Source organism: Vanacampus margaritifer, chromosome 4 (genome assembly GCF_051991255.1).
Source record: "Vanacampus margaritifer isolate UIUO_Vmar chromosome 4, RoL_Vmar_1.0, whole genome shotgun sequence".
In the NCBI taxonomy this organism is placed as follows: domain Eukaryota; kingdom Metazoa; phylum Chordata; class Actinopteri; order Syngnathiformes; family Syngnathidae; genus Vanacampus; species Vanacampus margaritifer.
In genome coordinates this window covers 5,611,163-5,624,190 of record NC_135435.1, presented here as the reverse complement: position 1 = coordinate 5,624,190, position 13,028 = coordinate 5,611,163, and the positions used below count along the sequence as shown (strand labels likewise).

The window sequence follows — 13,028 nt, the reverse complement described above, 5'->3', positions numbered from 1 at the left end:
CAATTTTATGAATCATTATTAAATTAATGTATCATTAACTAAAAGATTTAGCCATATTTCTATTAGTTTAACATTTTTCCCACTTTTGTTAACAAGAGTATGAATAATTTTTATTGTACATTTAGAACAGATATAAAAATTTGCGATTAATCATGAGTTAACGAGTGAAGTCATGCGATTATTCACCATTAAAAAATTTAATCTCCTGACATCCCTAGTTCTGACTTTTGCTGTTCTGCTCCTTGTAAGAGAAACAACAATTTGTGCAAATAAATAAATAAACAAACAAACATCAGTTGGGTATGTGTATTCAAAAGTATAAAGAAGGTCAAACTGAGTTCATGCGTAAATGCTAGTCGTTCGGTTCATCAAGAAATTTCACTTGAAAGCGCTAACTTTTTGTGAGTTTTTATTTGTATACAAATTTTTCACTCTACTTGTTTTTCTGTTTATTATTCATTTAGGTTTCCTTTCGTACATGTTATTATGCATCCCCCCCAAAAAAAGGTTAATGGGACGGAGCCAAGGCTTACTTATCAAAATGTGAGAATGAAATAAGGTAAATGCAACACATATTTGAATTGAGTTGTTATTAGATAAAAGTCAAATGTGGTTTGAAAGGCAAGTCAGTAAAATAAAACGAAACAAAATGACCCACAAGACGAGTCATTGGTATGCTGTGTTTGTGAGATGATAAGGACAGTAGAATGAAGATGCAAGTTACGTTTATTTAGTAGGGATGTAATATTCATACTACTACTACTAATACTGTTTTTGAGTTTCCAGTTTTCCAAATGTTAACCTGGTATTCATCATGTAGCACATGTATTATATAAGCAAGCAAAGATAATACAAATAAGTGAGGGGAAATAAAAAATGTGATTTCAAAATTCACCTAATTCACATCTAACTGCAAAAAACAATTTTCCTTGCAGGACTTTGTATCTAATCAATTAGTAGTTGAAAATGGTTTGCCTTCTGTTTACCAGAGGTGAGGAAGGAGAAAGGTAGCTTTCCATGCACCGAGTCAGCTTGCAGTCTGATAGCCACAGAAACAGGCAAGCATGCATAAACACAAGTCCACCGCAGGCCAAGCACAGTCCAAATCTACACTGAGTGCAGTGGTTGGACAAAGCATGAGATTGGTATAGGGCGAACCATGAAGGTACTCTATGGGGTCCTGCCCAGAGATAAGCCAGTTTCGGAAGAGGCGGAGGTGGTAGGAGCACTGGTGGAGATGGTGGGTGAGTGCAACGTCGAGAGAGAGGTGGCAGCCCAGACTGAGTTCTGTGGAGAACCGACTCAACAACTGGGCCACATGGTCCTCTTCCAATGGCTCTGGGGAAGAACAGGGAGAGCGAGGATGGACACAGCAGAAGAGAAGGGGGAAGGGTACAAAAGGCATGGAATGATAGATGGGAAGCCTGCAAGAAGAAACGCCAAGTAGATGAGTGGGAGCCAAGTGGATGGCCTTTGCAGGTTTGTCTATGAGGGAAGAGCTGGATGTTGACATCAGCTCAGACAACCAGCAATTGTGCAGCCACGGTCATTCTACAGAAGTTTCCATTTTACAGCAGCGTCACATCAAAGGAAATACAACTTTAACATGAGCGGCATATCGTGTGAGACTGCAGCACAGTCAGCATAGAAAAAGATTTATCACAGAGCTGCTAACCTAGAGAAATTCAGGTCCTCAACAACTGATCTGAATTTCCATAGGTTTAAATTCTGTCAGAAACATGACAGTGGGACTGCGCACTGTTTTGTATATATGACTGCCAACTATTCTCACTAAAACCAAGGCATTGCAATTGCACAAATGAATATTAAAGCGATACTTGACTCATTGAGCCATTTTCAGCATTAAAAAGTTAATATTTTGTCCAGAATTAATTTGATAACTTCATTATTTTTTATGTACAATTAATACCTTTAAAAACAAAATCTTCCACTTTCTGTCGACTGAAGATGATCTCACCCGTGCTGAGGAAGTCGGTAACGACCAATCATGGCTCACCTGTTTTCTGGGTTTGGTCAGCAAACGGAGCTGAAAATGGCTCAATGAGTCAAGTATCCCTTTAATGATTCAAAGAATAAATCCACCACAAAACTATTTGCTTAGCAGCAACATGTCAACAATGCACACCGAACACACATTTTTTTTAAGGTAGCACCTCAAACTATTTAGTGCAACTGGCAATTTTACTATGAAGACATATTGTCCAGGACCAAAATCCATGCATCCAGGATCGCAAGCAAACCAAAACACAAACAAATGATAAAAAGTATACCTCACAATTAGCTACATTTCAAGGAGTTGTAGCGGTCAGGGCCATATGAAATTCAGAATTGAATTAAGAGTGGATCCTAAATCAAAAATTACATTAAATTAAAACAAATCAAAATATAATTTATAATATATAATTTCAATTATTACACTCTACAGTTACAAAATCGGAACACAGAAGTCTTCTTTCATGAAGGACAGAAATCATTGAACAATTACTGGTGATATGCTGAAATCAGAGGATTTGGACCATTTTTAATAAAAAAAAATGACTCCAAACGATTACTTGATTATTAGAATAGTTGTCAATTAATTTGATAATTGATTATTTGTCAATTAATCAATAAATTTTGACAGCTCTATTCCATGTGATTAATAATGAACTTTGATGTTTTCGGAATTTGCATTACCTGACATTCACAACTAATAGACAGAAGACGCACAAGATTCCACTGCAATAAATTTAAGTACAGTACTAAAAAATGTCAGCTTCATTAACATTAAGTCTCAAAATCACAGAACTCCAGCCATTACCTTGACACCGACACTAACCCGATCAAAATACAAAGGGGAGGCATCTAAGTTGGTCCACTCATGACTATATTACAGGATTTACTACTTAGGTTCAGCGCAAAGATATTAAATATCACACTCCATACAACAAGACAGCTGAACAGCTGCACGCACGCACACACAAAATATCCTTGACTTACAAATGGTACCCTTTGATCCTGTGTGAAATAACTCCTGTACGGAGGTAACTCACATTTTTCACATTTGTATCATACAATAATTATTCAACGAATGAGGGAAATGTTACCTCATCTTAAGGAAAGCAGTTGCAATTTAATGTCACCTATTTTCTGGTCGAAAATACGGTTTTCACACACAGAAAAAGAGACACAGGACAATCAGTGCACTGGAATGCCATGCGCCTTATAGACAGATAACTGACAACATGATATGTTTCTTAAATGAGACAAAGGAGATGGGATGAGGAATGTTTATCACTTCCCTGGTTGGTCAGTCAGCATTGATCTGAGTCAGCTGTTTTTGAAGAATAACAATTCTTAACTCTACAAACACGCACTTGAGTTGTTCTGTTAGGGGAAGAGGACATTCAGTGGTTACAATTATTTTGCGAGCGCAATAAATCTGACTGAGAGGCAACCTGAGAAGGGTTCAAACATTTTGTGTTAGTGTGGTTTAAAACAACAAACTGACTTCATTCAAATCCCACACAATGACTGCATCAGGTGCATTTGATGTCATTACTATGAAGACATGCACACGCGCGCAGACAAAAAAAAAAGTATGCAATATTAAGCAGGGTTCCCACCCATGGCTCTGAGCAAAATGTCATCATGGGTAAGAGACCCATGAAGAGTTACCACCCCACAAAAAAGGAAATGATAAACCATACGTTTCCAAAATAACAAAAACATAATTGTTTTCATGAACAATATAATACAATATAGGAAAATGCCGGGTTCCGTGTGGAATGGTGGATCGGGTGAGGCGTTTCTTGATAGTTGTGCACATCAAATATTTTATTGCATATTAGACGACATCAACAGATGTGTCGCTCACCAAGCAAAAGAAAACAGTCCAACTTATCCCCACTGTTTTTAAGAAGCAGACCGACGTCCGATGCCATTGGTGTATACATTTCAACAGCTAAGTGGCCATACGCAGCCGTACAGGACCCAGTACTGAAAGTGCTTGAGCCTGGTTTCCACATCACGTGCATACACTGAAAAAAAAAAAAAAAGTCTGTTGAATTAACATTTCGACTTCTTAAAATAATCACCGGATTTAGGCCCAAAAAAAAAACATAGGCAAATAAATGACCTCTGCAATACGACGGCGTATTAGGGCCACGTATAAATAAATAAATATATATATATATCTATTTTTTTTTTTTAAGGGCGGGGCAATATTCAGAGAAAAAAACTCAAGTGGCAAATTTGCCATTTATAAACTCGCAAATTTACGAATTTTGTCTCGCAGATTTGCGAGTTTATAAAGTGGAAAATTTGCCAGAGAAAAAAACTCAAACTTACGAGATACACGTAGCGTAGCTATAGTCTAATGTGAGGATTCGTTGGTGGTTTATGGGACAGTTTATAAAATGAAAAGGCAGGATGAACAGCGATTCATTCTTAATTGAAACTTTGCTCGTCATACACGGCAGCTCGAGCGACAACACTTCCTGATCCCCTATCAGCTGACTAAACATTAACCAATCAGAAGATAGCATACTTTAGGTAAATGCAAGTGAATGACAGAGAGCAGCAGATTCGACACATCAACTTAGCTACTTGTACAAAAATAAACCGAAATGTATGAATTTGTAAATAATAATTCTGGAAACATAAATGTACAAGTAAATATTTATTTTAACAAATGAACTTAAATGCTTGATCTTCAGGCTGTGGAACTTTGCAAAGCGAGGCGTCTTTGTTGCTGGCAGTACCAAACGCTTCAAAGTGCGAATGCTTAACACGATATTGTTAAAGCCATTACTATTTCCTTACTTGAAAACCCGGCCGAAAAGTATTGGCACAAACATCCGAGTAGTACGCTACGTGTATTTTTCTCGCAAATCTTCCTCTTTATAAAGTGCTAAACTTGCGTACAAGTGTTTCAGTTTCTCACGTGGCCCCATTTGACAATTAATTGCCCACCCCTAACCAAACACAACTCTCATGTGAACAATGTATTGATTAATGTGTATTGGAGCAGGGCATATACAGTGCTGCTCATAAAGTTTGTGAACCCTGCAGGCATGGTCAGATTTTTTGTATAAAATATTAAAATAACCTTATTAAATGTCTAGTCATACCCCAATCTACAATGCCGACATTGAAAATAATGGACTTGAATAAAAAGAATGATAATATCTTCATTATTGAGCAAAAGTTGTTGAAAAACTCAGATTTCATGGGTGCAAAAGTATGTGAACCTCACCCACTTAAGCAGACATTGCACCTCCTTTTGCAATGAGAACTTCATCCAAACACTTTCTTTAGTGATTTATCAGTCTTTCCATATCTACTTTGGGGGATTTTCTGACATTCTTCCTTGCAAAATGCAGCCAATTGAGAGAGGTTGGATGGCCGTCTAGCATAAACTGCCCACTTCAGGTCCCGCCCATAGTATTTTGAAAGAATTTAAGTCAGGATTTTGACTGGGCACATCCATTAAATTTTGGACTCATCTGTCCACAGAAGGGACTTCCAAAAAGCTTCAGTGTTGTCCAGGTACTCACTGGCAAAGTTGAGATGGGCAGCTTTGGTCTTTTTTGTGAGCAGAGGCTTCTACCTAGCAAGCCTTCCATGAAAGCCTTGTCGATTGACTTTTCTTCTGATTGTTAAAGCATGCACGTGTCCCAGATGCAGCAAAAGAGATCTGCAAATCCCTTGATGTGACGTTCGAGTTGGCTTTTTACCTGAATGATCATTTGTCTTGTGTTGATATTTTAGAAGGTCGTCCACTTCTAGGCAGAATTGTAGTAATTTTCAGTGTTCTCTAGTTGCAGATGATCTGCTTCACAGTGGAATGATGAAGCTTAATTTTTTTTTATGACTTTATAGCTTTCCCCATACAGATGTGCTGTCACTACCCACTTCCTGAGGTACCTTGAGATTTCTCTTCCTCTCAACATGACTGGTCTTTATGGGCTCACCTAGGCAAGACTAAAGTGACGTGATTTTGTCTCTGTTTCAGTCAGTGATGCACAATTTCTTTTCTAAACCTCTCATTTCATTGGTTAATTTCAGTGGTTAGTTTAGCTACCAATTAGTTCTACCTGGTCCTACTTGACAGCTTGTTTTAAGCAATGCAGCTCAGGGTTCACTTACTTTTGCACCAACATGAATTGACCAAAAACTATTTTTAATCGATTTCTGACTACACAATTGATAAAAAAAAAGAAAAGAAAAAAGAACAAAGCATTGAATTGATAAACTTACACCTGTTATTTCAAATAAAATGTAATGGTTCAGATTGAACAACAAAATCAGGTTGAAACAATTGGAAAGTCCAAATTGCTCAAGAGGTTCACAAACTTTTGAGAAGCACTGTATGTCCACTATTGATGTTGTTTAATATCACGCCAGTGAAGAATGGCTGTCCGCAAGGCGTCACCCCACTGCCCTGCTGAGTCACAGCTGGGTGCTGGGTTTTTGTCCCTTTCAAGACATTTGAAAGGGACAATGAAATATAATGTATTTTCCGGATTATAAACCGCACTTTTTCCATAGATTGTCTGTTCCTGTGATTTATACTCCGGAGCGATTTATAAATGAAAAAATATACCGGGAGTATATCATTTCACAGACACTCACAAGAGGGCACTCTAGACATACGCACCGCTATCTCCTACTCCTTAACATAAAATATTAAATAAAGTAAATATTAAATATATATTAAACAGTAAACTTTAGCTTACAAAGACAACAGAGAACGACTGAACACAAATATCCCGAAAAGAAAATCATATTCTGCAGACTACAAGATGCAAGGAGTGAACCTTCATTGTGTTAACATATCTTACAATTCAGCCTGTTCTCTATTCTTTTATTAATGTTATAACTTTAAAACTTTATTTCAGCATTTAGTAAATGATAATTGTAATTGACCTAGAACAGGAAGTTTAGTCTGCTTTCATGTCAGATAGTGACAAAAAAGTATAATTTTTTTATATAGTGTATGTAAAATTATTGGGGTATTTTTTGTTTCATTTTTTGAGAGAGAAAATTATTGTTTCGAGTACATGCTTATTTGATTAAGCTACCTTGACCAGTAGATTTCAATAGCATTTACGCATGAATGTACTACTGTGAATGAGGTAATATAGGTAAATACTGTTTAAGCTTAGTATGATTGAAGGTAACAAAAAGCAGTGTTTGCTCTGGTGAAGAAAGAAAGAGATAAACATACAGTATCAGAGAAAAAAATAATCATTAACTATGCAAACGCAACATCCTGATTAGTTCAAAAGTCAAAGACAAACTAACCAATCAAGTAACCAATACATTATTCATTATAGGAAAAGCTGATAAATCATTAATCAAAAGATTGCTATCATATCCATTAAATTATTCTCCAACAGAACAACACAATAAGAAACTGATACAAAATACTAGCGTTGCTCCTTAAAACAAACTTATCTGAATTTAAGCAACATTCTTAGAATTAAATGCCTCTAAAGTCACATTAAACTTCATACCTTCTAGCAGCGCCATAAAAAACATATGGCCAAATCTATTAAGAATGCGCCATAAATTGCTCTTCATTTGACCTGCAGTTGGCTCCCTCTTAACATCCTATTCACAAAGGATATTGTTCAAATGATATACCAGCGCAAACCTGCTGTCATGATCACTGGAATGTCTGCGTGAGAGGCTTCCACAGAGGAGCGCCAAGTTTACAGCAGTAGATGTTTGCGTTACTCAAACTGCGTGTGGCTATCAGCGCTGGAGTTGGTGAATTAGACGCTGTTTAACTATGAGTCATTTGCACAGAGGTGAGAAATTTCTCTGCAAAATATATGCATAGTATTACCTCATTTAAATATGTGCAAAAACCACCGGCGCACCAGTTGGAAAATGAATTTCCCCATCTGACATCAAATACTACACGCGCTGGGCGAAGCTTCCGTTTGACTAGATGTGGCCCAGTCTGAACAGGGCCGGATCAGATTTGGACACTTGTTAAAAACAGTGTAGACAGACAGCGCTAAAAAACAGATTCAAAGAGGAATCAGATTGGAATCCAATATGCCTGTAGTCTGAATGCGCGTCCACAGCATATTTAAAATCAAAGCGATGTAGTGTCAATGGAATGCCAACATGTTTGCTGTACATGCGCTTTTCTCAGAAGTGTGGAATCACAAGTTGTAGCAGTGACAAGTGAATGTTTGGCGCGTCAAAGGATTTCAGACAAAAACAGTGACTTGAAGCGATATCATAAAAGTAATGCAGCACAACTGAACTTTCAAACAACTCAGGCTCAACCAATTAACCAGAATGGAGGGTACATTGTGCCATAAGATAATGCTAAATGTAATGCCTAACAGATCTCCATTGATTGTGTCCATTAATGAAGTCATTCTACAAGCCAGAGAATTGTTGGGGAATTAAAACTGTACATTTTCCAGCAGTGAATGTTTTCTGCTAATGGAATGTAGCCAGTTCAAGTTCATATTTAATAAATACAGTATAAAGCAATTCAAAAATGGAATCCATGTCCATGTGTAGTGTTTTTAAAATATAATTGTCATGAAACAAATCTATGAATTAGTGGGAACCCTGGTTAGAAAGAGAATGGCAATGTTAGAAAAGTGAGAACGACATGACTAGATTTTTAACAATCTGAAGAAAAAAATACTTTAATGCTGGAGGGCCATGTGGAAAAAAAAAACAAGGTAAAAAAAAGTTTGAAGACATGCAAGACAAAAGGAAGGTGAGGTGATAATATACTTGAAAGAAGCAGACGTACCATTAGTCGGATGCTTTGCAAACGACACAGAAAATCGTTTTACTGCCGGCATAGACAACAATTCTGAGGAAACAAAAATTCACTAATGTTACTAGGATCCACAGTAAGTTGTTGATCATATATTAACATACCCTGTTCTCTAGTAAAAATACTAATGTGGGAAAAACTACTATTTTTTAAAAAAAAAAGTCTCCTTCCCTTCCTTCATATTTGCATTCTGCTTCAATACTCAAATACGATTTTATACTGCTGTCACTATGAACATTAAGTTTAATGTCATGGAATATAACAAATACTGACTAGATTTAGGGGCCCTTCTCTGCATTTATTGGATTAAATGTGAAAAAAATTCAAATAAAAATATGATACCAACACCAGAGTGGATCAGATCAAAATGTGTCCAATAATTCTCAAAATGAGACGCAACAAAATGGATGACAAACACCAACTAACATGTGTTATGAGGATGACGGAAGTGAAGAGAACATTTAACGTTATATGATACAACACTGACACCTACTAAACAATATGACAAGACTTCATTAGCAGCTACGCAACCGTGGAAGCACAAAGGCAAATGCATCATCAAGCCCTTTGTTTTAATAATGTGTACATAATGACATTGTACTGGTTAAAAAGGAAATGGCAAGTTTCTCTGTCAGGCCAAAATATAGAAAGCCACATTATGATGATGCCAAAATAAGCGTTGTATGATTTCACTATACTTAAAGAAAACAAGTGATTGCACTTATCTGAATATGGATTGATCCTCAAGTGCCAGTATTAACTGAACACTGAACAGACAACAGAAAGTCAGTGCAGCCAGGATCATGGAGAGAAATAAAAACGGCATATGATTTGGAGTGTAAGAGTCAGCTAATGAACAAAGATGGTCAACACATTTTTCCTCCATACATGCAGGCCCAAAAAGTCATAACAGATTCTGCTAATGAAAATACAAATACTACCGACAGATCACTGACACACAACCAATCAATAGCATTAAAGTCCAACAACTACTTTTTAAAAGGCTTAGACCAGTAAAATATGATTTTAGAAAATTTAAACAGTCACTGCAAAAGTAATGTTGCAGTTAAAAAAGACAATCTGAAGTAAAATGATGATCTTATAGACTAGATGTGAAAGTTAAGCTAGAAGAAGAAAACAGTTGTGCAACTGCTATAACTATAGTTCTTCATATGCTTAAAGTGGAAGTCAACCTTAAACATTCCTTGACAATAATGTTATATGTGACCTCACTAGTCTAAACATGACATTCTGAAGAATATTACATTTGTGGAATATGAGTTATGAAGCAATATCCAGCCATTTTTGTCCATCTCAGGGGTCGGCCATTTTCCCACTTGCTGTCGACTGAAGACGACATCAATGCAGGTAACAACCAATCACAGCTTACCTTAAAAAACAAACAGGTGAGCTGTGATTGGTCGTTGCCTGGGATCTGAGCAACTGCCATGTCATCTTCCGTTGACAGCAAGTAGCAAAATGGCCGCCCCCTGAGATGGATAAACACGGCTGGATTTTGCTGCATAACTCATATTCCACAAATGTAATATTAATCAGAATGACATGTTTAGACTAGTGAGGTCACATATAACATATTATTGTCAAGAATTTTGGGGGGGGGGGGGGTTGACTTCCCCTTTAAACTTTTTGAACTGGGCCTTAAGTAGCATGTGTATGAACTATTGAAATGAAAGATAGAAATCAAAGTGGTGTGGATAAAGAATGATGGGGAATACACATTTGTGTGACTAAAATGAATATGGAGTTTAATATTCAGTGACTAAAACAGGACTGTAAACATTTACTTATTGATGTATGAGCATGGAAAATACTCATTCTCTTACTTAACAAATCCTATATAACCTTACAGCTGAAGAGTTTCAAGACTGTAAGAACTGCAATCTTTTTAATTTTAACTTGTATATCTGTATACAGTACAGTGCGTTTGCAATGCCCACATTCTCCACTGGGCCCCATTCTGGATGTTGTATTTATGAGTCAAGTCAAATCTCACTTGTTTTTTTTCTTCTGCTGTGCTGTGTCTCAAACACATACCGTCTTTGTAGGATAGACTGCTGGTGGAGAATTTTTTGCGATGTGCGCGTGCGTAGTCCTGCAGATTAGGGGCACTAGAGGACCCACCTAGGACAGTGGTGCTGAACAGCCCGGCGCATTGAGAGCCTGCGAGGGGGGCGGGGGGGTTAGTCACCACTACAAATAACATGCTGTTACTCAAATTACTATCCAAAGAGCAACAGAAAGAGAGAAAAGACACAAAAAGGACTTTAGAAAAAGATAAACATGCAGACAGAACCAGAGGAACCCATGCAACCTGAACTAATGTCTCTCCCCATCTCTCTGTGCTTTTTGCACAAGGCTGAGACGATCCCCATTGAATGTTCTCTTCAAATGTAGGAATCTAGGTTAATTACAGATACAGGTTCTTCCTGAATGACTGCTGAAAATTGATTCAGAGTGGCTCACTTACATCAAAACGGTTTGCCCGGTAGTTTGTCATCAGCACAAGCTCACCGCCAACCAAAAATTTACATTTGAGTTCAAATCGGGATTTCCGTTTTGAAAGACTTGAAAGAGACAGCCTCATCCTATTAAAAGTAAGTTGGCAAGCGCTAAGACAGCATCACAAGTGGACTTCAGGGGAGGTATTGCAACTTGAAAAAAAAAAGATGTGTATCTTTAATCCTGATCGTGTAGGATTTACAGAGATTGCAATGCAAAAAAACAAAAACAAAACAGCATTGTGCAGGGGCACAGCGATTATTTTCCTCTTAGACCTGCTGTGATATTGACAATTTTAAATAGGCCTTGCAAGCTTGTAAATTGTTGATTATTATAGTATGGATATTCAGCTCAGTTTAGTTGGGAAGCAGGGGAGATCACAACCATTTTATTTTCTCGGACGGCAGGCTCACACCTGCTCTCAGTATAGTGTGATTAAAGGCAATTCATAATTGTGGTCCAATTTAAATTCAGATTCAGAACTATTGCTTTCATATGTCATCCCAAGCAAAGATTTCCAAATGACTGACAACCCAAAAAACTGATCAGATTAGTGGTGATTCCTCTCGTACAGGACAATGGCACATCTTCATCATTTAAATGCAATGCATCTTAAAATATTCTGATACTTACCTAACCCACTTTGCTTAATGTCAGGTGACTGACGAGAGCAAAACGAGAAGAGGCGATAACTCCCGACTTTGGAGGAGGAAGTCTCTGACAGAACCTGGAGGGAAATTCATTTTCAGAGTTAGGAAATTCACTGCAGTCACCAATGTGATATGGGCAAAAGTTTATAGCCCATATCGATATACATACTGATATAGTATTTTTCCTTAAGTTAACATGAAATGGCAATTTTCTGTGATCTTTTCTCCATTTATATATACATAAAGAAATTATATAGACCACTCAATTTAATGAAAAACATTAAAGGGGGAGTCAACAAAAAATAATGCAAAAATATAATCTATGCAGCCAAACTAGTCTAAACGCGGCATTCTGTCTGATTAATATTGCTTTTGTGGAATATAAATTAAGCATCACAAGCCACTCGTATGTATCCATCTCAGGGGGTGGCCATTTTGCCACCTGATGTCGACTGAAAACGAGGTCAAAGTTGCTCAGGTCTCAGGTAACAACTAATCATGGCTCAGCTGGCAAAATGGCCGCCCCCCCAAGAAGATTACAAATGGGTGGATTTGGCTCTTTACTCATATTTCACAAATGCAATATTGATCAGAATGTCATGTTTAGAGGGGGCACATACAAGATACTATTGTTTTTTAAAATGGTTTTGGGTTGACTTCTTTTACCGTGCACTCCGGTGAAAAGTGGAGATGTAAAACAATGTCAAAATTTGAATATCGCCCAAGCCTATATTGAATTTCAAATTGACACACATGACCTGGAGCCAGTCACTAGAAAAAGTCAAGCCATGTCACCTAACACTAAACTACCACCAACATTACAATTTCCTGCATAAGCAAGGGCCATTCAAGTGTCCTGTGACAACTGGTGCTAGGCTCTTCAAGAGCAGTAAAGACATTAGGGGTGTTAGAAAAAAATAGATTCGGCAATATATCGCGATATTACAGCGCGCAATTCTCGAATCGATTCAATATGCGGCCGAATCGATTTTTAAACATACATTTTTTTATGGGAATATTCAACAAAACATCTTACTTAG

General features: G+C 37.3%; 1 protein-coding gene across 7 annotated transcripts in view; it reads right to left on the bottom strand.

The window, feature by feature from the left end:
• ppip5k1a (diphosphoinositol pentakisphosphate kinase 1a) overlaps positions 1–13,028 on the bottom strand; it is a 53,679-nt gene that overhangs the window by 10,080 nt on the left and 30,571 nt on the right. For 3 of the 7 annotated variants that reach the window (XM_077562725.1, XM_077562726.1, XM_077562731.1), the window contains 3 exons: positions 11,972–12,065; positions 10,874–10,999; positions 8,792–8,854 (listed from right to left, as the gene is read on the bottom strand). In XM_077562725.1, the coding sequence (XP_077418851.1) occupies positions 8,792–8,854; positions 10,874–10,999; positions 11,972–12,065 (283 nt within the window). The remainder of the gene's footprint in view (positions 1–8,791; positions 8,855–10,873; positions 11,000–11,971; positions 12,066–13,028) is intronic. The other 4 variants (XM_077562727.1, XM_077562728.1, XM_077562729.1 and 1 more) reach the window with 2 other exon arrangements.